The following is a 27,394-nucleotide window of genomic DNA, read 5'->3' as shown; positions in this document are numbered from 1 at the left end:
CGGCGCCTTGGCCGGGGTTGGGGGGGGTGTATGGGGGGGGTGTGTGTGTGTGTGTGTGTGGTGTGTTCGTTTCGGGGTGTTTTGATCCCATTGTGCGATGAGGGTAAGGAAATAAACCGCTCCCGGCCGCCGCCGCGGGAGGGGAGGGAGCGGGGGCGGGGGCGGCGCCGGGCCCCTCAGACAGCCCCGCCGCCGCCCGGCACCCAAACAAGCGGCCCCGCGCCCCGGCCTGCGCCCCGCCGGCGGGGGGGGGGGGGGGGAACGGCGGGGTGGGGGGGGGGGAGAGGGGGCGGGAACACTCCGGCGCGCGGCCCAATCAGGAGGCGACCCCGCGGCGGGACAGCGAATCGGCGTCGCCGTAACGCGCACATGACCGCGCTGCGCCCCTGCCCGTCATCTGGGCTCTATATAGCGGGGCGGGGGGCGGCGGCCGGGGCTGCGCGGCCGGCGGGGGCAGCGGCGGGGCCCGGCGGGGGCTGCGGGGCCCGGGCCCGGGGGGAGGGCGGCGGGGGGAGCCCGCACCGCCCGGCCGCCAGCCCGCCACAGCCCCCAGCAACTTTTTGGAGAGCGAGCCAAGCGCGGAGCCCGTTCCCCCGGAGCGCGCCGCCCCGCCAGGTAAGGCTTTAACCGCGAGTGCCCGCCGGCCGGGGCTGCCGCCGCCGGGGGAGCCGCCGGGGGGGCGGGGGCCGCCCTGCGTCCCCACGGGCTGGCGGGAGGCGGGGGGGTGATTTTTTTTCCCCCAGTCTCATTTCTGCACGTGTTCCTTTGTTCTCCGAACAGAAGCGTGGGTTGTTTTTTTTTTTTTTTTCCTTTTTTTTTTTTCTTTTTTTTTTTTTTTTTTATATACATATATACACACACACGCGCACATCTGCTAATGTAACGCAGCTGGAGGGAGCCGCTCCCTGCGGCTGCCCGGGGAAGGCGGGGGGGGGAACCAGGCGGCAGTCCGTCCGTCCCCCCCCCACACACACACACTTCTTCCCCCGAAGGAGAAACTCGAGCGATTCCCCAACGCTGGAAGTTGCTCCCGGGTCTGGGTCGGTAACCAGACACGCGTGTCGCCCGAGGGCTGGCGGGGAGGAACTGAGCCAGACGGGGACACAAAGGAGGGGGGCAGCCCCAGCCGAGCCGTCCCCGCCCCGCCGCACCAGCGCCCGGCCCCGCGGGACGTGGGGAGATCGGCGGGGCCGGGGGCGCGGAGGAGGGAGATCCCCCCCCCCACCCCGGGGCCCCGCTTTTGTCCGGCTCCGCCGCCTCCGGTGGCACCTGCGGGACGCGGGGACGAGCGGTCGGTCGCCCGCCTGCGGGAGCTATCGCGACCGGCGACTGCTGGGCGACAGCGGTTGTGGGGTGGGAGAGGGGCCGAGGCTGCGGGGTTTGGTTTTCTGGCTGTGCGGGCAGAGCTTGGCGAAGAGGTCTCGCTTCCACGAAGCCTTATTTCACTTGCCGTTAATTACCAAAACCGACACAACCCAGCGGTAAAATGAACCCCGATTTGCAGAATCCCTCCCATTCCTGCTCAAACTATCATACCACGAATTTTCCTTATTGTAACTTACTCCAAAAGAAATTTAACGTATTTGCTCCCCAAACCCTCTGCAGTTATTAACTGTGACGCTTGCAATGGGCTACAATAAGAGGCAGTCAACATACACTTATAAATCTGGTACGCTCTAAGAAAATAATCTAATTTTCGTAAACTTTTCCTATCGGTTTCTTAGCAAAACCAACTCATTTTTCAGAGCTGTAAGTAGAATTCCTCAACAAGTTTAGAAAGTTGAGAAGGGGATGATTTGCCCTCCTTGTTTTGTCTAGGAATGCGAGAAAGCATATTTTAAAAGTTAATAAGTATTAAAAGCCACAAGGAGCATTAAAAGTGTATTTCAAACTCTTGTGCTTTCTGCAGCTGAGGCGCCGGGGTACAGACCCGCCAGCCAGTTAAGCATTTGCAGCCTCCACGCAGAGCAGAGGTTATTCACATGGCTGTTCGAGAAACTCCATTCATATATCTGACTACCTGGATTTGAATAGAAACCAGACAGCAATTCTTTCGTCCCAGCCACTATTCGCCCCGCTGGACAATAGAGATTTGTTAGCACACAGGCACAAGCCCTGGGACACAAAGCTGGAGGCAGCAGAGATAGGGGGCTTCAGTGCACAGGAAATTACAGCTTTTGATGCACTGTTGGCAGGTCTGCCGGTTCAGAAAAGCAACATGACTGTGCCATGTTTAAGAGCTCCTTACTGCCATTTTTAACCACCTAGAATGTCATAAAAGCTTTATTGTCACAGTACATAAAATCATGAAGTCCATATGGTTACTTTTCAGCTGTGGTCGCTGCCCTGTGTCTGGAAGGCAGAAGCATGATCTGGCTGGAGATTTTAATTCGCAGTGTAGGGGGTTGGGGAAATGAAAAGATTTTTTGAGGACAGAAAACCTCAAAGTGTTTCTAAAAAGCAGAGATTTGTCTCCGAGGCAGCTGATGTGTAGCCTGAGATGGGGTGGTGTTATAATGGACTTGATTTAAATGGTGGCTGTGAGGGGATGAGGCTGGACAGCTGATTTTGTCATAAAAGGTTCCATAAATTTATGCTGTGCATCTCCCTGTATCAGTTGTGTAGGAGGACACTACTCAGTTGTGTCAACTTGGCAAATACCAAAATAAATAAGAAAAACAAACCCAAAACGTTCAGTGTCTGGTACCTCCCATTTCCCCTGCTTTCCCCCCAGTCTAGAGTTAAAATGAGAACTCCTCAGAGACTGGGCTTTAATCCGCTGATTGGAGCCAATGAGCAGAAATTATCAAGATCAGAAAACCAACCAGCGGGTTTTATTAGATGAAAAGCCTGCCCCTCACTGCGCACCGCGCCTCCGCTGAGCGGCGGAAGTCGCTTCAGTCTTCACCCGAATAGCAGGAAGGTTTGGGCTGTTCCTCCTCATTTTCCATATTTTTCCATAAATCATTCCCACCCTACCAACTTAGCACCAGATAACATACCCAGTCCAACTGGATGTTAGGACTCTGAAAATTCGCCCGGGGATACAGCGTTAGAGGGCAGCCAGGAGCGTCTCTACGTGCGAGTACCCCTGCAAGTGGAGCAGGAATGACTTAGCTCTCCTCTTCACCCAGGAAAAACAATGAAATTGAGAGTTGTCCTATGTTGCAGTTGTGAATGTGTGTGTTTATTTTGAACTGCAGAGATACAAAGTATCATGAAATACTGAGAACAAAGGTTGGGCTGTTTGCTGCTCTTAAGTGTATTTTATCAATGCAATCCCTGTGACCTTAGAAAAAGGGGAAGAATTTTCAAGTGAGGAAAACGGGTCCATCTTTCAGGGCACCTGGGTGATACCTGGAAAGTCTCGTGCTGAGGCTCTGTACTGGCCTACTGGGCAGATGAGGGGCTTGCTTCCATTGCTCCTTTGAGCAACGCGGGGCAAAAAAAAGACCAGGTGACTAAAACAACACAGTTTTGAAAAAAGTTAAATCCTCTCTAAGGTGCTACTTGTAAGATTAACAAAACATGTATATGCGAGGGGCCAGCTCATAGAATTTGCAGCTGCTATTTCAGAACATTAGAAATACAAACGTGAATATAAATTCACAGGAATCAGTTTTGTCTGAATAATTGTATAGTTTCCGTGAATTCTCTTCCTTATGTGGTACAATGGCTTGGGTGTATTACTTATCAGTACAACTTAGGTGATAAGAATCAGGCTAGATTAAAATCAAAACAGCTTGATTGTAATGTTTTTTTTCTTGCTAGTACTTACAAACCCAGAAGGACCTACCTAAAATAAGCCTTTGAACAAAAGTATTACGGATTATTTTTAATATAGGTTAAGGATATTGATGGCTTTACCTACAAAGCACTTTAAGAATACCATGGTATTTAACCTAAAAGTACAGCAACTTTTTCTGTTACCTGTAAGATTCCTAATACTTGGTATTCATCTGGACGCTGATTTTAAAACCTACCCCTTGAAAGCGCTGCCTTAAAAAAAATATATGCTGGAAAGTTAAATTCTGCCCTTGCAACTGGGTCTTAGAGTTTGAGTACCTGTTAAGCATATCACATTGAATGGAAAACAGACCATTACAGGTTGGCAAAAAGAGCTTCTGCCTAATCAAAACAGCCATAAAAGGAATGTCTGGGTATAACCCACCCTCATAAACATCTACATACTCAGCTTGGATGTGGGAATAATCCCATCATGCACGTAAGAAAAGGATGCTGATGGCTGTTCTCCTGTGGTCAGTCTTTTTAACTGCATGTAGAAATAATGGACTACTCAAAAGCCAGTTTTCCCAACTCCAGTTGTGGCTATTCCACTATAAAGTTTATACTAACAAAAAAGAAGAAACCCGTTAACCACTAACAGACTTGGAAATGGCAGCTGATGTAAGAGACCAACACGTATATAATCTGACTATTCATTAATATATAGTATTGCATTACAGGGTTAGTTGCCAATAAAAATGCATCAGGTATGCTGAAATCTAGCAATGCACTTGGCAATTTAACAAAAAAAAAACGTGGAATTGTAAGAATTTCATTTTATCTTAATAATAGCCAGCAGATGCTGTAATCATTTCAAAACCACAGTATTGATTAATATCACTCAAAAGACAACAGTTGGGTATTTTTACGTTAAGGATAACATGAAGGCATGGGGTTTTTCATAAGAAGCAACACGGGCATGCAAACTGATGACATCACCTTTTTAAACAGACTTCAGTCATTCTTACTTTTCCTGTACTGCCTGAAAATAGATTGAACCATCAGCAGCTATCCTGAACCATAATACAAAAAAAAAAATTAATTAACACAATCACCGGGAGTGACCATTGCATAAACCTGCAAATTTTGAGTGCGCTGAGGTGCTGCACCTCAATCCCAAAGCCACTTCTGCATTAACTGTGCCACCTGACTGCCCGCGTGCGAGTCCCGCGGTAAGCTGGAGCGCAGGAATTGGCCCTGCGCCGCAGCAGGTCCCTTCCACGCGTAACCGCCTCGCGATTGCCCACAATCGGGTCTTGCAACGCCACGTTGCTCAGACGAGCGGTTAACCCGTGTTCCACACAGACAGGCCAGACTGTCTGAGATGAGATACCAAAACGTGATTAAGGGCAGGAGGACGCCGGGGGCGGGCGTGCCGAAGCGGACGGGCACGGAGAGGCACGCGATGCGCCAACGTGTCTCCCCCACGGGATGCTGCCATCAAGCGCGACTCCCAACTGCTTTTAACGCCCAGCAGACATCATCTGTGTGTTCTGAGGGTGGCACGACGAACCTCAGAAGCGACGCGGTCATTTCTTGCCAAACACAGGGACACTGAGACAGAGTTGGTGAGGTCCAGCAAACCATGGGTTATCAATCCGAAACGTTCCTGTGGTACGTTTACTGAGTCTTAATTTGGTGACCTAAATCAGTTTATAGTTGTCTTGAAAAGTATCCTGTCCTACGAGCATTCAGGGCTTTACTACTTGGTTTCTGTTGGCTTTACTGGCAGACCATACATTTACTTTAGCACAAAAGTACACATCCGCCTTTTCTCACGCGTCGAAAGTCCGTAGTGCCTTCTGTAAATAACACTACATCTCAAGTCTGATGTCATGAACAAAGAGGATCAGTCTGGTCTATAAACAGAGGTGGTCAGGGTTTAACCATACATACTGTAATTTCCAGTCTCCCGTATTTAACTTACATTTGCAGCTGCACACATGCCAGTGCCCTGGGGTGTCAGAAGTTCCCATTTACATAATCACAGTGCCCTGAATCCGGGGACACCAGGTCTCGTGCTTTGCGCCGAACGGGCTAGTCCAAGGGAAGGAGAGCACCCTCGCCTAGCCCGGGAACATTCCACCTTCCTGAGAAAGTCTGACAGGGCAGCAGTGTTACAAAATATCGTTATACAAGGGCCATGAAAACTCTCCCCTGGAACTGGGTGTTATGAATGGCCATTCGTATTCTGACTTATTTCTTTAGGCGGAGTCTCAAATTCAGATTTTTAAGATGATCAACACGTTTGCAGACAAGGTGCACATGACCAATACAGATTGTAGTTATGAAACAGAATGCATTCAAGTTTGCCATATATTTTTTTCTACTAAAGATTTAAATATCGTGGCTTTAGCTTTCTTTCTGTTCACTGAATATCAAGGTCAATTAGGAATGATGTCTGGCTAGTACTCTCAGAGCAGATTAGACAGTTGCATCAAAAACTGGGACCACGTATAGGTCATCTGTTACTGTGACCTAGATTTCTGAGAATCTGTTCAATTTGTTTTATTGAAAATGTGGTACTCTCTCAGTTCTGTTTCTCATAGCAAACCTCTCTATAATAGCAGAAAATAGCTTTATTAGATACTTGCAGACATTGCTTACTACTTCTGCTAAGACACAAAGAAAATCAAATCCATGCAGCAGACCTGTGCCTGTCATCCATTTAATTTTAAAATAACTTAAGGTTCTGAAAGGCTTATGCCTTATAATCTAAAGCATTTGGTCCACATGCCAAATACGAAGCAAATACATAATAGCTTAGCTTCAGCTTTGTTTGCCCTATTTAATTCATTTTTTTCCTTCAGTAACCAGTGGATAGATGCCATATTTCTGCTGTCTGCTTTGGAAATGAAGAACATACTGAAATATTTGACTAAAGTGAGGCTATTTTGTTTGTATCATCCGTGCGAGCTGTGTGGCGCCCTCGAAGGTTGGGCGGTTTGGATTGCTCAGCCTGAGAGCAGAACCAGACTTCCCTCCCAAACCCCTGGTGTTTACTTACTGAGCATAAAGCTGCTGCTATCTGAATTTTGACACTGTTGCAGTAAATGCACCTATGCTTTCTGGGTTATCATTCTGAAACCACATAAAAGCAGATTTCCATTTGGAACATTTGATGACAAATTTCCTCTCCTCTTACAGCTCTTAATTGTTCCAGTTAGAAAGCAATTACTGAAACATAGGTCATGCAAACACACCAGTTTGTTGGTGTATTTGAGAGAGGGAAGGGGAGAAGGTGTATCTTAAAATGTTAGAAAATATTTTCTAAACACCAGTGAGTTCATGCAGAAGGAAAGCTATAAAAATAGCAAAGTGAATGCAGAATCTGCAATTCAAAGAACAGTATGCCAACCAAATTTTAGAATTATCATCATCATCAGTCTCTCTGTGGCTTATCATGCTGAGAGCTGTGGTACAAAACACATCTAGAGCAGTTGTGCTCACATCACACTCCAGGAGAAAAGATAGGTAATACAATCAAACAGCACTAGAAAGGGCACAAAAAAAAGAAAAGAAAATGTGCCAGTAGATTGAGATTCACAGATTAGAATCTCCAGTACGTTACTACCTCATAAATTGTACTTAGCAAATGTCCTAATTTTTTCAAAATTCTATAGTCAGTTCTACCAAGTCATCTGAATTTTATACTACTTCCCTATTCAGACTTTTATGTGCATCTCGCAGCACACTGGGACTAATTTATTTTGTAGGCAAGATAAAACCCAGCAATATTTGCGTGATGTTATCCAAAGATCCCTTTTCTAAATGAACATAAGTACATTTTCTTCTTTTTGTTTCACATGATGGCTGCATTTAAATAGGCTAAATGTATAATTCAGAAAAGAATGGCTGAGTCCTGCTCACCTGGGGGTCATATCCACATCCATCCAATATTTAAAAGCACACAAAAGCAAAGAAATTAAATATATAAGAGGGGGGGGGAAGAAATCTTTCTTCCAAGAGAATATTTGCCTGGTAACCAGATACGAGAGCGATCCTTTTTTTCCCCCAAAAATCATATTTAGTTATTCTACAAGGGTCTTTGAAGACACTTCTATTTTAAATTTTAACACCTGAAGAACAGTTACAAAGACACTGCTGCTCCCTGGCCGAGCAGCATGTACAAGCAGTGGAAAGAAAAGCATCACCACAGAAACACGGCTGAAGTTCTCCAAGGTCAGTGCCGTGTGTGCACGCTGTAGGTTAGCGAAACATAGCACTGAAACATAGTGGAGATTCCTCCATTATGTAGATTAGACCATGTGTTGGATGTAATAATGTTTTTTCCCTGACAGCAAAGAGCACTATACATTGAGGCCTCTTGGTACCTGCTGTGACTAAACAGGAGTGACCAAGCCCAGAAAATGGGAAGCCAGCACCTTGCAAAAGTCCAGTGAGATCAGGGCACCTGCTCTGTGTGTAGCACCCGTTCCGCTCACGAGGAAGATGTACTTGTCATTGAAAGAATAATGTGTTTCCAGCTAAGCCAGACGTTGCCAAGTGATAAAAAAAAAAAATCTCACAACGGCTGGGAGGAGGAGAATGGGGAAGATGACAGGATGGATCTTCACCCGTCTTTCTCCTGCTCATGACAATGTCACTGTAATGTTACTTTCTTTGCTTCAGTTATTTACAGTTATTAGAAGTAAAATCTTTATTGTCCCGAGCATATTGTGGAATGGAGTCTCACAAGATGGCAGCATTAAATTGACCTGGAGGTGCCATGCTGCCAAAACTGAACTAAAAAGTGAGATTTGAAAGGTGTTTCTTTTGAGAAGAACTCCAAGTCTTGAAGTCTATCAGATGAGAATTTCTGGGTTATAAAGCATAAAACCAGGAACTCATTATCTTCAAAGGGACAGTTATCAAAGAATCAGGAGGAGACATTATGATTATGAAAAGCAAATCCTGCATTTGATCCCTCTCCATCCTTACTGCTTTCCAAGCAGATAACCTAAGCCTTATCCAGCTAGAATTGCTACTATTCCAAACAGTGAGTCGAATATAAAAGTCTCAATTAGCATATGAAAAAGTCTATATCTTGTTACGTATGAGCAGGGGCCGTACTGCAGCACTTCACATGGGGGTCGTGTCACTGGTCTGGAGCCGCAGGAAGCCACCTGTGGAATGTCCTGCTCAGGAATGGACCTGCCCTCCCGTAGCAGGGATTGCGTTTTAGTACAGTCTTTAAAGTTAAAGCCATATAAACAAAAAAAAAAAAATCCCTGGAAGTTCTCTCAAATTACTTTGCAAAATACTTTTCCCACGTTTGTCATTGCATGTGCAGGTTCCGGGCATTTCTTCAGTAACTCTAATTTAAAAAATTAAAATGATTCCTCGTGAAACACACATACTGGGGCAGACATCACAATCAGGATGAGCCCATGCAAGGCAAGCTTTGCAGCATGCACTGGCTCATCAAAAACAAAGGAGACCTTAATCCCAAAGCCCAGGATTCTCTTTAACATTATCACCTGCAGCTACATTATACGTTTCAGAAACAATAACACGGGAATCTCAGCTTGACTGTTGAGACTTGTGTGAGAACTCTAGAAGGCATTTTCTGCCTTCCCTACCCTGAAAAAGACTGGCCAAGTCCAACTAGTTCCAATCTCAGAGCAAAAAGACAATTCTCTGCAACAAAAGAACTACTTTTTGCAAAAACTGTCATACTGATGACTCTGCCAGCAATTTCTAAAATGCAGAAAATAATCTCGGTAGCAGAGTCATCTGCAGTTAGGATCATCTCTTTCCTTCCTGAAACTGAGGCGCAGGAACTATGCCTAAATTCACAGCTAATGGGAAATCTCTTTGATCTTCACAGAGACACAGAGTCAGCATAGAAGAGCAGTCAGCATAGGAGTATCTTCTGAAGAAGTACTTATCCTAAATTCACCACCATAATAACTATAAAGTGTCCTGGGTCTAGAGCAGTGCAGTATTTCAGTGATGAAGAACTGTTAGCATGTTTAATATACCAAAGGAGGCAATGTTATTTATATCTACAGAAGCTGCTTACCCAGCATTAGATGTGTCAGAGCCGAGTACAACTGCAGGAATCCATCAGGAGGACACCTGAGATTCCTCTCTATTAAAAATGATTAATCTAATGTAGACAATAATCTTCATGGCAACAAATGTTATCTTAAGATGGGGGATGAAAGTTCACCGGGAAGCTGTGCAAATTCATGAAAAGAAACAAATGCATTAATGGTTCCTGAATGCACAGAAGCCTGTCTCCAGAAGTCTCTGTGTGTGTTCAAAAATGTCTGGAAGACAGGAGATGATTAGTAGGAAATATGCAAGTTTCTCCTCCTTGTATCCTTTTCTAAACATCCATTAGCCACTGTTTTGATTTTATTTGAGAGTCAGAACTGCTTTATTGATTGCAGCCAACAGCTACAATTCAGTAGTGGTCCCAGACACCAAGGTAGTTTTTTTTCAACAAAGACAATTTCTGAAGTTATGTGAAATGAGATAGAGATACACTATTATTAAGACATCCTGGGCTGAAGTAATTTTTGTTCCCTGTACACTGCAGGTACAAATAGCTCATAAATGCAGCTTGTTCCAAAACCCGTCCCTGCTGGATCTGCTCAGAAAAGCATCCCTTCGGCCACCCTCGGGGTGCTCTGGTCCCAAAGTAGCCCCTTCTCCCCTCCCTGGTTTGCCTGGGTGAAATTGTGCTTCGTGCTTTGGGAAATCTGGTGGAGAGGCAGGCAGGTCTCGTGGCACTGTGCGTCTGATCCCTTCACCTTACACAAAAACAACTCTGGAGACAGGATAGCGAGCTGGAGCCTAATCCAGTATGATCAGTCCTGTGTAAGTAGGTCAGCGAGGAGCCTTCTGACCATGGTAATGTCTTCCAGCCGCAGCCGCCCTTCTCACCACGAGCAAATCTGACAACTACTTCCTTTAGCAGCTAACGGGAGATGGAGGGTTTGATTCCGAGAGAATGTGCATTTGTTCTAGAAAAGCAAAACAAGTTTTGTTTAAAAATTACAACTATTTCACTATTTCAGTGGCTTGGAAAGAGTTCAGTGAAGTGCTTAAAAAAATAGAGGGCATCTGATTACTCAACCTGGGATGTCAGATGGCAAGAACATCCAGACTAGCTTATTCATAAATGCCTTATTTTAAAATACCGTGTTTGGCAAAAAGAATCAAAACCAAAATAATTGTACTGTTCTGCTAAAATCACTTGCTGAGAATTGGTCCAATGTTTTTCAAAAACGAGGAGTGTATAATATAATTTGTTTTGTTGCAAAATCACTTCCCTGTAGTTCAAAAAAGCTTTCCACTCGTCCATATGCTCTTGAAACAGAAATTCACACATCAGGTTTCTCAAGAGCAAGTTAAACCACTCTTCCCCACTAACACCCATCCTCAGGGCTCTGCTTCCCCCCCTGCAGAAGCAGACCCATTACCAAGCCCAAGGCAGTGTTGCTCTGGTCGAACTGGCTCATTTGTGCATGTAAAGGTACTAACGGACAGGACAAAACTCCCTAACCTCCACTGGTTTACTTAAGAGAATTTTATTTTACTGGTGCCAGTCTTTCTGCTTGTTTAATTGCTCTCCACTCATCTTTTCAAAAACCTGTTCAGCTCAGTGATGTCATTAGGGCAGCCTGTACCAGAATTGGACAAAGTATAATTTCAGCAGTTACAGGAGAACTAAATGCAGACGTAACAGCCTCTATTCCTATGCAATATTTCATTGTTTGCACAGTAGTAAAAGTCAGATTGTGCACACACATGCAGTCAATTATCCACCATAGCAAGTACCGCTTCATACAGTGGAGTCCTTTATGTTCACACATGGTCTGTATTCCTTGTTCCCAAAACATGTAACTTTGCATTTGACTATACCGAAGCATTCATTTATGCTTGATTTATCTAGAGATCCAAATTTGTGTCACACTTCCCTCTAAAAAACCCCGAACCTGCTAACATCTGCAACTACGTTTCTCCCAGGCCAGTAACAGCAATGTTTTAGGCCATGGCAAGCAGTCACTCTAAGACTCTGCCAACTTCATCAAGTTTCCACTTAGAACCGCATTGAGACCTGCCCGTTTGTCATTTTTAAATCCTTTTAACATTTGCCACAGGAAATTTGTATCATACCAGTTTAAGTTGTCATACGGTATTAAGTCAAACGCCTTACAAAAGTCTAGGGTATGTTGCATCCACAAGCAAGCTTGTCAACTCAAAATGAGATCAAAATAACTTGATAAGTCCTCCATAAATCGCTGGAAACTGGTATTAACAGCATTTCTCTCGGGTCGCAGAAGAGCTCTGCATTTATTTTCTCTAGGATCACCATCACAGCACTATGTTCTAAAAGGGCAAATGGAACAGACTGGTAACTTCGTCCCCTCGTGTCATGTAGTCCCTAGACTTGTCAAGTAGTAGTCCAAGGAGCTCTTGGACAGTTAACAAAAAAAAAAAAAGTCTCCAGTGCAAACTGTAGAAGACTGCTGAATCTGAAACGTTTTGCCATGGCATTGCTACTTAAACGCTCACCCACATTTCAATGGAACGGCAGCAATAACTAAAAATACTGCCAGTGATTACATCCTCCTGTCTCCCTGTTGCCTCATGAAGGTACATTCGTGTGCTTATGCTGCTGAAGTCATTTACATCTACAAAGAAAACACGTTTTTATAGTACAATTAAAGCTTGTTACCAGACAAAGTAAACAGGCTTGCCCATGGCATTTCCATGGGTGCTCCAAGGCGGGCACAATCTCAGCCATGATTTCCATGCGCTGGGGTTGCACGGCTCCCTCCTAGGAGTCACAGCTATAGCTCGGGGGGTGGAAGGGAAAGCGTAGCTGTTTTACTACCAGATGCATATGTTAAATTTATTTAGTGACACTTCAGGGCAGTGCCATTAGGATTCCTGCCCTGCTATAAATAATAGCCTTATTGTGAGGAGCTAATAGAATGATTGAATTGGGCTGTAAGAATTGTTCAGGCACTGTAAATACACAGAGAGCCAGAAACATCCACAAAATTAACTAAATCCTGTTCCCATACCTCAGACAATTAACAGTTAACCTTTCTGTTTCAGGGTTTGTATACATATTTTAAGGAAACCGTTTTCTTCATACAGAAACCCATCCTCTCCATTAAGTTGAAAGAAAACCTCATGTGCTCCAAATCTACAATATTTTCATTGTAAAGCTCTACCTCAGCAATCCATTAGCTCCCCGATTCACATCATTTACACTGATGATCTCACAGGGATTCCAGTTTATAAGACATTCCATGTACCAAGCTACAGTTGGGCTTTCAGAGACCCGTCTCCCATGGCCTTTGGCATCTAGAGAAGGCAGTGGGTCCACTTAATGCTTTTTCCAGAACAGAAAAAAATAGTTAAGCAATAACAACAGAGGTGGCAACTGTCGACTGTGGGCTGGCTTCAGTGCTTCCTAGGCAAAAGTCTGTGAGGAAGGTATGTTGAAGATTCTGTGCAGACAATAACTTTTGGGGTGTGTCAGACCAAACTAAGCAGGCCACAGAATAACAACCTCAACAGCATCTTACCAGTTCCTCTGTGCTAATGCAAAAAAATGAGCAAAAGTTCTTGTACAGTAGGCTCGGGCAGCAGTCATTCAGTACAGGCTTTTCTAACTGCCCTCTGCTCCCCCAGCTCAGAGCTGTCACGGGTGCTTTGCTCCCCCACTGCCGAGGCTTCCGTTAAGCAAAAAGACACTTCAGTAGGGAACCAAAACAGGGAATAAAATAGATGAAAAATTACATGACCTGTTTTGTGATAAGACACAGGCAATCGCTTGAGCAGCAATAAGAGAAAGTCCTAGGACTATGTGGAAGAGAAATCCTATCTCTTCTGGTAGCACTTGTTTTTCAGATGGTTCTTGCTGGAACAGTGTAATTCTAAGTTTTCTTACACTGTATAGCCGTATACACTGTATATGCATGCATACATATGTCTGCATGCATATACACACACACCCCCCCAAGAGAGAGAAAGGACTTGGAGGGGGAAGAGAGAACATGGATTTTGTATGCAGTTCTGGGGGTAAAACTTCCAATAACAGAATGGTTGTAAAGATTTCATCTTTCTCTGTCCTGAGCTTTGTACATACTGCCCAGTTTCATTATTTTGAGAGAATTATTTTATCATTTCAGAATCTGTCCAAAAATCTAGCTGATGGAGAGCTTTGAACTTTGCAAGAGGGAGGGATTGTGCAGCCAGGATACAGAAATAACATGTACAGTTTGTTTTTAACATTCAGAAGAAATTCAAGCTCTCACATCATGAAATGAGAAGATGAAAGTTACAGAGTTGAGGGTCAGCAGGGGTACAAAAGGCGGAAGTAGGAGTGACCTCAGGAAAAAGCCTCTCTCTCAGTGTAGTTTAAATATAAACGCATTGTTTTGGTTTGTTAAAACCAAAATTTCATGCTTGACTTGAACTTACTTTCCTTGATTTATATTATACCTACCACATGTAGTCACCCTTCACACTGGGACACCCATGAGGCTTAACACTCGAGGCTGAGCATTGCTTGTTATTAATTCAAATTTTCTTTGTTCTTTCCACCAGCTCCTACTCCAAAGAGATGGCGAGAAAAAGGTGAGACTAATTTTTGGAGAATTCTTTTGATTTTCAGTATCAGTTGATGTTTAATGATACCATTACAATCAGTCCATTTAAGTGCAGACTACAAACTGCTGGGAGCAAGCTCATCTCTCAAACAGCTTGCTTGATATGGTAGATTGTTTCACATGCTTTATTAGACAATACACTTATTGTTAAGTTGCATGTATCAGCTTGGGATATTCAGGGAGACACTTAACAGTCCCTATGACAGGAGAAAACACTCTTGAATTAAAAGCAAGTCTCCAGAATTTAAGTGATAAATTATCCCCACTAACTGTAAGCTCCACTTCACTCAAAGCAAAGTTACTTGAGATAGAGCAGCAGGTTTCATTTTTAGCAAACTAGCTGCAAGTAATTCCTCTCTCTCAAACCATGCAAGGCAGGTGGAAAAAGTGAAGATAATTAGACAGATGCAATATAGAGATTTAAAGAGAATAAATCCGTTTTTCCACTTTTCAGGGTAAAGATAATGCAGTTCATTTATTCTAACTAGTACTTTCTTAGGCAGACATTTACTTACTCAGTTTCAAACTCGCAGTTAAGCTGCTCCAGTAACCTTCTAGATCCTATTAAAAACGATCTGAGGATCAGAAGGACTTGTCATGCAGTGGTTCACTTTGGGCAGGGTTTCCCACACCCTGAGCGCCAGGCTGCTCCATCTCCACTACAGGGAACGGAGGAATCGGAACCGAAGGGCTGCACTAAATGCGCCTGTAAGCGTGCCCATGGCGGTTCCGCGATGCCCTGGCGTGCTTTCAGCTGCCACAGACAACTCTGGAAGATTCTCCTGCAAGTTCCTTGCAGCATGTAGGGCCACGACATCTCAGTAGCTCCGAGTATCAGACAAGTAAGCAGGGGCAGCACAGGGAAGAAACCACCGAGTGAAGCATTTACTATGCTGCCTGCCCACCCAACAGAGAGGTTGGGAGCATCGTTCCAGCTGCAGCCAATATGAAAAACATTCGAGGGGTGAAGTTAATCCAGTTGGAATCGAGAGACTGAAGAAGCACAGTGACCGATCCCCATCCCACTCTGCGGCAGCTCTGCCCTGTGAGATCTTCCTGCCCTGGAAGGGTCGCCCTGGTTCAGCCAGGCGGTTGCTGAGGATCTGCGTGCCTTAAGGCGATGGCACAGATAACGCCTTGCCAAACCCACAGTGAAGAAGAGAGGGGATAGGAGCTGTAGAGAGACAAACAGACATTATGCACTCCAGTCAGAAGTAGATCGCCCCTGCGCTCAACTTTTATTGGTTTACAGTTATGGGTGTCCCCACACACTTTTATTTTTTAAGCGAACTTTAGAAAGAAATCTGAAACATTATGAACACCCTTAGTTATTTAGAATATGCATATCCACAGGAGGAAAGGCTATTTCAACTGCAATTCAAACATGCTCAAAGCTGTTTTAAGAAACACTAAGTCAACTTAGCATCCATAACTGTAGTGTTACACTTCTGCAATTCATTAGTCCTCATGGTTCCATTTCGTAATTAAAATACTTGCAGTTTAAGACTCGACAATAAAGAATGTGCAGTCCTCAGCAGTGTTTCCACTGCTAGTCTATGGAAAACATATGCATGGAAAATATGTACAGTGCATGTATACAGCCATCTTTGGATAGCTTCAGTGAACATTCAACGCTGTCGGTGAGTTTGAGAACTAGAAAAAACCATCGACCGTTGACTGTACCTTGAGGTTTATCACAAACCCTCTGTTAAATGGAAAGCTTGAACCTTCATAGTTTTGCACATGTGGTTGCCATTAACAGGTCATGATTTACAGATTATATTAAGAGCTACAGAGGTTGAGTTTTTCCAGTTCTTCTACTTTCTCCAAAAATGAGTTGGTGTATAAGAAATGTTTGTTTTCTCTTTAAAAACCAAAAAATGTAGGCTTTATACTCGAGTAGAATGTCTGCAGAACAAAGCATCGGAGAGTAATGGAAGGTTTTGTATGGGCAGCGCAAGAGCAGTAACGTATCCACACCATATGGTATACTTGGAAACAAATCTGAGCATGGTGTATGTTCAAAATAGCAGAATACAGGCCAGATCAGGAGGGAAACCTCATTTCCATTTGGGCTGGCAACTTGAGCTTCTCTGGAAAAAGCTTTGGAATGTCAGTTCATTTGCTGACAGGAACCTGCGCTCGATTTCAGCAGCTGCTCACCGGGAACGCTGGCCGAGGAGCGGATCCCTCCCAGCAAGGTCCAGCTGCTCCTGCGACTCACGCTGTCGCTTTGCAACTAGGCAAGCAAGAAAACGTCCATCCTTTCAAAGGAACAGGAAGCCAAAGGCACTGGCACCTCAGCAAGATCTACACGGTGCCCTTTCTATCCCACCTGGGTGCCTAGGTGTAGGACTGCGCACGCCTTCACAGGGCCCCCAAGGGATTGCAGAAAGCCTCAAAGCACGTGCCAGGGAACGCTGCCTCGGGCTGCTCTGGGAGACATCTTGTAACATGTATAATTTTACTTCTGTATGCGGTCACAGGTGGGCAGCACTTCATAGACACCTGTCTCGCGACCAAGAGAAAGCTCAGGCTCTTGAAAGTTAAGGCTGTTCCCTTCAAGCACACTTTGCACCTTTATATGCTCGTATCGTATGACTAGGTGACATTCAAATGTCAAAACAGGACTTTGTCAAAACACGTGCCAGTAGAAGGGGGTTCAGCTGGTAGTTACCTACGCCATCAGAGCCTTCCTACCATAAAGGAGGTCTGAAAATCTTGAGCCACAACAGAAGTTCACCATCAGAAATGGTTGCTCGAAGCGATAAACCAGCATCAACAGCAGTGGATACCTCAGTAAACACGATGGCGGTGTAGTTCTTCCAGTAGCCAGGAGGTAGACTCAAGGAGGACACGAGAAATGCTTTTAAGCAGGATGTGTCTCATACTGGTGTAACGTGAATACTTCTGGGATGAGGCCCAGCCCTCACTGCGTTAGAGGAGAGTGTGCTGCTTGAGAATTTTCGGAAAATAGTTTAGATGCAAGAATAGGGAAGGTTCAGTGAATGTGTCATTTTCAGGTCCTTGGGGTACACAGAGTCAAGAACCATATAAACTACAAAACAGATACTCCTGACCGCAAGAATCTGTCTCATAAGTGGAGTAATCAAGCGAAACAAAATCACCTTTAGCAAAAAAAAAAGACAATTTAGATCATATTTTTAAGGTAGTTTCTAAATTGAAGGATGTGTTTCTACTACTCTCCCTGTGAAAGTGTATTTTCCAGAAGTCACCAAGATTTTAAGAAGCCCTGAAATAACTGTATGTCCTGAGGACGAGACGACTGCAACACTGACTATTCCATGTGAAACTAAAGTAACAGCGGAGCGGTCTGAAGGAACAGCGCTGCCCACCTTTAGCATCTAATGGCTGCAATCAACATTCATTGCTGTCGGTGGGTTTTCATTTCTATCAACTCACTGATCAATGAATGCAAACTGCGGACCAGCTAGCTAAGAGGCTACATGCTCAGACAGCTCGGGGCATCTTTCCAGCAAGAAAAGTGACTTACGCTTTTGGCTGAAGAAGTGCTGTATTCAAGTCCTGCCTACCAGTAACCTGACAGCCACTGTGAAGATTAACATCTTACAGAGCAGTAAATTCTGGATAAAATAAGTATTCCTCACAGAAAAGCAGACATTATAATGGGGCACAAACACTGCTTTCTTTGAGGCATACTAACCGTATGAAGCATTGCAGGCACCTTGCTTTGTGAGAACAAGCCCCTTTTCAATTCAGTATTCCAAGAGCTTCTGCAGCAGTGCAAGGCCGATCCTGCCCTCCAGCCCCCCAGACACTTGTGCAGTGCGTTGGGCCCTCACAAATCCATGAAGTCTATTTGTCTGTTGCGGTGGTGGTGGTGTTAATAGAGGAAAATCACAATCCATCCTCAGTGTAGACTTGAGTTATTCCCCCCTGTCATTTATCAGCTTCAAGAGAAGTTGGATCCAGTTGGAATATTTTATAAAGAATACAAAAAGCCTTCTGTTTAAATATTGAAACCTGATCAACAACTGTCAGGTGCATTTCTGTACAAGTCTATAATGCTTACTAAAGCACATTAAAAACAGTATCTTGCATTAGGTATATTTTTGATGTGAAATGTTTTTTTTAAAGAAAACTTTGCAAGTGCCAACTCAGTAACTTCAGATTTTTCTCATTTATACTACAGATTTGAACGTTTAAGTTCCACCACAGCTTTACTTCACAAATGTGAAGGTTTAACTTGAATTCTATAGTTGGAACATTGATAGGCTTTTTTTGACACCTTTCCTCTTCCCAACCCTGAAAACCAGCCTCTAGCCACACAGCAAAAGGGATCTGCAAAGGCAACACACCAGAACAATTTCTCCACACCTACAAGCCAAACTCCTGTCAGAAGTTATACTCCACAAGCACCTCCAACCGGGTGAGCTCCATCCCAGTGTTTTCAACCTTCACCTTTACACAGTGAGCTGCTACTATGGCAGCTCTTCCTCCCGAAATTAAAGCCAAGACAGGCCCCATCTGTATCAGAAAAATACTAGAAGAAATGCAAAGAGAGGCTGCACTTCTGCATTGACAGATGTTCATCTGGTTGTTAGCCCCAGCCACGTTTCACTGTTCACGTTTCAGCCACCCACCAAATTCATTCTTTGTAAGCGATAGCAGTAGAGCCACCTCCATGGCCAGTGTCACTGCAATCCTTCAGAGCACTCGGCGTAACACAGCAAAGCCATCCCATTACTACTGAACAAGAACCCTCCTGGCCTGGGAAGGGGTCACGTTTCTGAGGACAATGGGTAAAAACAATAGCCTCTTTCTTCTGTCCCTCTCCCCCCGGCTTCCCCACTTCTGCTCCCAAGCCACCCAGTTCTCATGGCACATACTCCTGGCAGACTTTACACCACACTGGACTCTGCAGTGTGGTGTGGTCCTTCTCCCCAGAAACTCTCCCCTTGCCCACCCCACTTTCCCCCTCTCCATCAGAGCTCAGGACCTCCCGGAGCTCTGGGCAAGGGGCAGAGCTGCAGGGCAGAACAGACCCAGCAGAGTTAATTAAAAGAAGCAGGGAGCTTCACCATGGAGTCAAGTCCTGGGAAGTCTGAGTCAGCACCAGCCAGCTACGCACACCGGAATGCACTGAGCCCTACAATGCTACTATTTTAAATACTAATTAGAAGTTACTTCAGATTTTTTCCTAGACACCCTAGAAGTTAATTGGATAACCTGGGGTGATCTTACTTAACCCAGGTTAAATATGAGTACTAAAAGCATGCTGTAACTCTGAGAAGTGCATGGGGATTTTTAAAAGGACAGAACAGTTGATCAACTAACTCAGTTTTAATAAAAGTGACACCTGAGTATATGGTCCTTTGGTAGATCTCTACTTTCAGTAAAGCGTAAACCTACATCTTTACCTCGAAATAGGAAGTGAAACTTCCTCCTGAGTAAAACAAGCTCTGGGCCAACACTGGGTCCTATAAAAGCGATCAGAGAGAGATGACAGAGGACTGAAGTTGGGGGGGGGGGGTTCGGATTGCCGGGGATAAGAACAGGAGGGGCAAAGCAGTAAATTTTCAATTATTTGAGACTATGCTGCAGAGTGCATTCTTCATTGCTGTGGCGGGCAGGGCAAGCTTCAATTACAGCGGGAAAGATTCAGGTCAGAAAAAGCTTTGTGCCAGAGGGAGCTAGTGACAGGCCGGAGCGGACTGCCGGGGCAGGGAGGGACCCTCCTGCTCTGCGCCGGCCAGGGGCCAGCGGACACCTCTGTGTGCAGGACAGGTCGCCAGTACGGCCTCGAGACCGGCCCAGCAGCTCTTGAGCTGTCCTCCCAGTATTTATTTCATGACCTGCATGACACTCCTGTGCCCAGGAACGTCCCCCCGTCTCGGGGCAGCACGATGCAGCAGTTGCAGAGACCCCTGCGATGCGCCCACCGCTCTCCAAAACGCTGTGCCCAGGGTGGGGGGCAGGCCCTGACCCGGCAGGGAGAGGGACGCGGCTTCGCTCAGAGGTATCGCACACTGTGCCATAAAGGGTCCAAGCGCTTTTCTTACGCCTTGTTTACTCCCCCAGCTGCTTAGGGGATTATTTCAGAGCAGCCTGTTCAGACTCGCTGTGCTGATATCCCAGTCACTGTCTCCCCAGGCTTGCTGTACAGTTCAAGTCAGAACAACTTAGAGACATTTTAAACCCCGGTTAGGTGAATATTCAAAATAAATCCCTGGTTGCTTGTTCTGCTGAAAGACTAAGCTTGTTCGATTTCATACAGAAACAGCTTCACTGAGTTCAGCAGTTACAAACTAAACTGACTGAACTCTTTGCAAAACTGGGGCTTTGGAGAAAACCTCCCGTCCCCCAGCGTGACAGCAAAGGGCTCTGTTCAGTCCCCCCAGGCACCCCTAGTGAGCAGTCCCACCAAACCCCTTGGTAGCTTGATACAGAGAACTGGCTACAGCAATATAAAAGTGAACAGCCTGACAGCATGCCTGCTGACTTGTTCAAACATTATGAAAACTAGACAAATGACTCATTTTTGATGCAGTTTGACATTTTGCCTTCGGTATTTCCAATTTTTAAGCATGTTTGGAAGACTCATTCAAAAGTGAGAGTGCACAATTTAGGTTGGTTTTTTTTTTTTTCCCCAGTGGCATCTTACATGATGTACAAGAAAGCATTTGTCTATTATTTTAGAGACATTTCAGCCTACTGGTTTTCCCCACACGCACCTGAATGAAAATACAAAAGTCCTGACAGAAGTGTTCATTACTGCAAGGAAATGTGAAAATCATTCACTGCCATTACTCTGAATCAAAGACATTTCAAACAAACAGGAGAAACTACAGTAGAAGGGCCATCCTCCTGTTTGCTAACACACAACAAGCAAAAGGCTTAAGCAGACACTCCACAAATGTAAATGCTCCAGATGCACAAATAATCTAAGAATTCAGTTTTCTACTCTGTTGTGAAAATCCTCAAGTTTTTTCTTTTAATCGTATTTGGTAATGAGAGAGGCGAGAAAAAAAAAACAAAAAAAACAAAAAAAACTTACTAGGACAGGTTAGCAGACATGTTCAGAATTTTTCAAAATCCATGCTTGGGAAGTTTTAGATGTTTCTGGCACCAACTGTTCGCTGCCTACCAGAGATCACCGCCCCCAGAACCGCCGGCCCCGGACCTTGGCCAAGCCGAGCACGTCGGGATGACGCTGAGCACTGGCACAGTCGGTGCTGCCACCACAGCAGTCGGCCAGCTGGGGCTGGAGAGCTCCCAGAACCAGAATTGCCAGGGCCCACCCATCCGCACGCCCAGGCTCGGGCAGGGCAGCGCCGGCCGAGCGTGCTGCAGCGCTTCAGGGGCCTTGCTGCCCCAACCGTGCCCCCCCGGCCCCTCGAGCAGCTGCAGGGACCCCAGTAGCCCACCAGCGTACCCACAGCCCCGCTGCTGCCGCTCGGCCTGCCCACCGGCATTGACGGGTCGATCGAAAGACAGGAAGACATCAAAAGAACTCAAGGAGCTCGGTTTATTTATTTTATCAAAAGTTTATATAAATATCTTCATAGGGAACAGAAGTTTGACAAGCATTTTTCAGTGTAGCCAAAGATTACAGACATGAAAGCTGTAGCTAGACAAATTCAGACTAGCAATAATATACAATTATTGAAGGGAAAGAGAGGGTCATTCAGTTGTTAGCCCTGCTTTTAGTATTTGGCAGATACATTCTGACGTGAAAATGCTGTGGAAAATTTAGTTTTGAGTACCTTTTAATGCACGAGATGCCTGAAGGCAGCAAATCTGAGCCGTGTCAGACTGCAAAGGCTCAACAGAGCATTAGCCAGTGTATCTTCATAAACTATACATGTGTCTAAACAGCAACTTAAATTATTCTACATACACATATGAAATTATCTGTGTCCATATAAAAGTGATCAACTACATGAAAACCTAGCTAGATGCCTACAAGTGTGCTTTATTAATCAACAAGCAAATAACTGCACACGTGTTTACAACTTGGAGCCTACCGTACATTCATTCTACGTGACTGTTCTCATTATAAAGGAAGGAACCATATATTCCCATTGTAGAGGAACCACAGTTCTCCAAAGCTTCAAAGGTCTCCAATAAAAGTAAGTGCAAGTCCATCAGCACAGTGACACATGTGGAAAAGACAGTATCCTGACTCTGGAAAGCTTTTAGCAGTTCTGAACATCTGAACATTGTTTTTAAAATGAGCTGTCAGTTAATGGCCTGCCACATTTGAAAAATCCAGAGACTTTCCAAAAAATTACATGAAAGGTTGCTTTAAATGAGAAATTTGCACAGAGCTCATCTCTCTAATGAGCACAGTTGTTTTGTATTTATGCCTGTAACTTCCACCAGTGTGACAAGGGCTTGTTGCCATCTAGTGGAACATAATCCGCAAAATGCATTTGGTTTCGTGGACACAGCAAATACCACTAGGTGGAGTATAAAGTATTCTGAATTCATATTATTTTAGGTGTCCAGCAGCTCAGATTTTTAAAGTCTCAAGAAGTTACAAGCCCAGAATTACAGTGAAATTGGAGAGGATTTCACCAACTGCTTTCAGCTTCAGGAGAAATTCCAGGCTATGGATTTCCAAGTATAGTACTGAAACACTTAGGATAGATACTTTCATGTCAACAGAATCTACCAGCACTTCAAGTGTCTCTATCCCTAACATACAGGCATGTACTTTACATGATCTTACGCAACCTGCATTCTGGTGGTGTAAAAATGTACAGACCTGGTCTATGCTACTTTTGTGAGAAAGAACCGATCAACTATCAGATACGGGAATCTGTACCCCCATGAGTAAGCATTAGCTCTAAAACTCTGAGAAGTCTCTAACGTGAAGTATGAATTAATATCTTTGTATTATCTCAGATTGAGAAATTCTACCTCATGTGGCAAGAAAAGGGGTACTTACTGCCCATGGAGTTCATAGGAAGGACAGGAGAGGAGGAACTCATCTGCTCCACATCTGTAGCTAATGGGAAAGTGAAAATTAGAAAGTTGTGATGTGCATGTTACCAAGAAGTCCTTAATTTTGAAAACTTTCATTTACATTTAAATTGAATATGCATATCTTGGATCACCTGGGGAAGCTGCTTTGAGAAGCAGCTCATTTGTAACAGTGTCATCCTTCCCTCTTAAGATATTTCTCTCTCATACACATTATGTGCAGACCTACTTTTCTAAGCAGTCATGTTGGAAATCTGTAACTTGCAATGGTTTCAAAGTATCAATTCAGAACAATTTCCAGCACAAAGCAATTCTGAATTCTAGCAGCTTTAAACTGTATACAGTATCACCTTGCAATTGAAGCATTACTGTGGAATGAAAGGACATGATGGTCTCCCATCTGCGTCCAGTGCACCTTCAAAAGATTCCTGACTGGAAGGGGATCTCTCCAAGGCATGCAGAATGCTGGCATTTGATCTGCAGCAGTATCAGAAACACGTGTCTCTGCATACAAGTCAGTCCAAAAGCTTTATTTTCTAACAGCTGAAAGGATAAATAGAACTACCTTCCTGTGCTTTGCCAGTGAAAAACCCCAAAGTCAGAACTTCATCTGAACTAAATGCTACGTCCTCTGCATTTTAGGAAGGGTCCACGTTTCTGGGACCCAAACCAGGAAAGAACCATCTTCCAGTAACAGGGTCAGTTTTAACCTAAGATTAGGTAAAAGAAAGATACATTCTTTGGGGCTTGATGTCTCTCAAAAACCCACATTCACCCTTAGAGCATCACCACAAACACCCAAGTCAAACAAGTCACTCCATCATTTTGATCCTACTATATACCACATAATTATATTTTCTATAGTTCTCATTTAGCTTTAAGATGCAATAAATGCATACTAGATGTTGACATTCCTAACCACAGAATACAGCCCCAGCAGTGTAACTTCAGCCCACGGGCAGGGCTTGCTGTCAGTCCAAATCCAGCATTTCACATTCTTACAATTCCCATTTATTCTGCAGCAGGCAGTTCTCTGAAAACCACTGTTTACACTGAAAAGTGCAAACTTCTGCTCTAATTAGGCAAACTACAAACAAATGTAAACACTTCAGCAGACCATTTTTACAGAATAGGAAGAGCAGACGCAGCACCACACTTACGTTAACTTCACCCTCCTGCCACACCTAGCAAGCGCTTTGCTTAGAAGCCTGCTCAGTGCGGCCACACAAAGCAAGCAGCTTTAGTTTAACATGCTGAATAGCAGCCACAGTCAAGAACAGCAGCACACACAATGGTGGATTTATTCAGAAATGCCCCGGGTTATTTCTGTCCTATTCTCCATTGAATTATCAAGACATTTACTGCCTAGAACATCTAAACATTAATTTATAATCTCACTTGGCTCCTCGCAGATCTTACACCCGTGCTCAGAAAGTTGCATCCAACAAGCCAGACTGCAGCATTTCCAACAGTCGCACTCTGGAGTGCGCTTTACGGGTCTCTAATATGCTTTGAGAAAAAAAAAATTAATTTTGCGTCTTCCCATCTTCCACCTTAATACTGCAGTCTCTCTAATGCAGGAATTGCTAACCCTCTGAAAGAGCTAGCAGGTCATACACTGCACACATTTTCATAAGTAAAAAAAGATTCTTCATATGCAGTATAGCAATTTCAGATAACCTGGAAAGGGTTCTGTATTTTCTCCTATTTAAAGCTAGATATGCTTTCATGCATAGCCAAAACAACCCAAAAAGTGCAGCATTAAAGTTACTTTTACTCTTCTGGGAAGCGGTAAGATTCAGCCTGTGTAAATATCGGTATTGAGCACAACTCAGCTTTCAGAAAGGTTGAAGTAACAGATTAGCAGATGGTCATTTAAAGGTTACCTGCTGCTCTCTGGCAAAAAGAGGTCAACTGCCCGACAAGCCAGCCAGATGGCAAGGAGCAGGCTCCAAGCAGCCAGCAGCGGTCTGTACCACTTGAGAAGCCATTGTGTGAGTAACAGTCACTTAGAGTAGTAAGCTACACCTGCAAACATCTGGAATAGTTTATCAAGTATCATTCAAAAAGCAACTAAATAATGCATGTGCCTTCTGAAGAGAAATTTCTGAGCGGGAAGCATTTAGAGAAAGCCAGTGTGCATTTTTAAGTCCTGCAGTTTTAGATTGTTCACTGTAATGGCACATTAAAGGCTATCCTTGGATAATTTCAGTTCAGGCTTGAAATTATATATTTTAATTACTATTTCCAGTACGTTCACCAAGGCTAACACCACGTTCACAGCTGTCCAGCTGTTCAAGTTTGAAGTTACCAGAGTTGCCTCAATGTCCTGTCAAGTGCTGCTGTAAACCAAGAGACACTGGACTCAGCTGCTGGCCGAGAGCTCGCAGGCTGTGTGAACGTGGAACATGGCAAGTCAGCAGTACCAGAAGAGTAGTAACACCTCAACATTTCTGTTCTTGTGCTACTGGCAGAATAACCTATTAATCTCAAAATCATACTTCAGAATTTTTTTTTACGAAGTATATAAAAGTGCAAGTACTTATCCTACAACTTGCCTTGAATATGTAGATTTTAAAATTTCTCTAATCTATGTAAGTTAATATTAAAAAAATTTCAAACAGCTCTTTTTGAAACATGGCAATACTGGGTTTGTTCTCTCATCTGTAACCCCCTCACCCTCCCCTCCAGCTCTTGTTGTCTTCATAATTATATGCAACACATTAAACTCCTAAAAACAAGTCAGCAAAGAGAGGAGATATGGATTAACAACTGGCTAAAATTTTGGAAACTGGTTTGCTCTAAAAGATGAAAAGGACAAAAGTCTGCTCAGCTATGAAGAACAGCTGCTGCCAATACAACTATTTACCCTCTGACCTCTCCTCTGCCCAGTAAGTGAACAGTGCCAATTGTTTTGTTGTATTATATACTGTTTACAAGCCCTGAGTGGCATGAAAGGAATTAATAATTTAGCTCATGGAGCTGATGACCTTTATTGGGGTACCCCTATTTGCTGAGCAGAAATCAGAGCAGAAAAGTTCCCTTGAAGCCACAGGGTTTCTTTAAGAGTTTTTCACTTTACAGCCTAATTGGCCACCATAACATAAATCAATTATTTCTCCTGTTTTAAGCAACAATGCTACCTATTCTCAACCCCTCGATTTCTAACTTCCCTTGTATCAAGCCAGGCCTTGTTCTCTGACTTTTACAATTGTCTAGTAAACACGACGGCAAGGACAGCTTGAGGAACTTTGCAAGATTAGGAACATTTGGGAACACTAGCAAAAAGAGGTTATGCTATTTTGAACTTCTCTTGACCTTTGACTGCCCTTGTCCCTGTTTATGCTAATTGAAGGGGTATATGGGCTACTCCTAGAAATGAACTTAGCCTGAACCTGTGACATAGCATTGGACTTTGAAGATATCAGTACATGAGTTTTGGTACCCCCTCCCCAAAGGTTGTCATCTGACATACAGGATGAGTACAGTAGGTTAAACGTGGTAGCCTGAACAAACGCAGGAATACCCAACATCAGAATAAGCAGAACATGCCAATTCAGTGAGTTGCATCATCTTCCACTGCTTCTAACCAGCTGCTAGCCTGCTGAAGATCAATCACACACAGGGATCTGTTTGCTAAAACTGCAGTGGTGCTTGTGTGGTTGCAAACAGGACATTTTCATAGTAAAATCTCAGTAAGTTAGATAACATTTCAGGAAAGACTTTCTGAAATATGCATGCTAAAAATAGGAATTCTAACCTTGAAGAAATGCAGATAATTTAACACAGGATTATAAACTTCTCCCTCCAAAAGCTGAACCTGAGGCATCAAAACTTCTGCGCAACAACATCCTTAAGACCTTTCAGTAGAATTATACTTCTATTATCATTTAATAGTTCAGGTTGAAAGACATCACTGGAGCTCAGCTAGTCAAGCCACACACTGGAAGTAGACCTAGTTTCAAGGTTGGATCAGCTTGGCCAGGGGTCTGTTCACT

At 44.2% G+C, this 27,394-nt stretch overlaps 1 protein-coding gene and 1 long non-coding RNA gene across 5 annotated transcripts in view; one reads left to right on the top strand and one right to left on the bottom strand.

Annotated features, from left to right (window-relative positions):
• NR6A1 (nuclear receptor subfamily 6 group A member 1) overlaps positions 1 to 27,394 on the bottom strand; it is a 93,922-nt gene that overhangs the window by 50,855 nt on the left and 15,673 nt on the right. For 3 of the 4 annotated variants that reach the window (XM_042786739.1, XM_042786740.1, XM_042786741.1), the window contains one exon: positions 23,362 to 23,421. The exons of the other annotated variant lie outside the window; for it this stretch is intronic. In XM_042786739.1, the coding sequence (XP_042642673.1) occupies positions 23,362 to 23,421 (60 nt within the window). The remainder of the gene's footprint in view (positions 1 to 23,361; positions 23,422 to 27,394) is intronic. 4 annotated transcript variants of the gene reach the window in all.
• Positions 452 to 20,571, top strand: LOC122152752. The gene is made up of 3 exons (XR_006164774.1): positions 452 to 615; positions 14,365 to 14,394; positions 18,601 to 20,571. It is a non-coding gene; the product is annotated as an uncharacterized LOC122152752 (long non-coding RNA).

This window comes from Tyto alba, unplaced genomic scaffold (assembly GCF_018691265.1).
Source record: "Tyto alba isolate M040663 unplaced genomic scaffold, T.alba_DEE_v4.0 Super-Scaffold_11, whole genome shotgun sequence".
NCBI lineage: Eukaryota > Metazoa > Chordata > Aves > Strigiformes > Tytonidae > Tyto > Tyto alba.
This window is presented reverse-complemented; position numbering and strand designations above follow the sequence as displayed.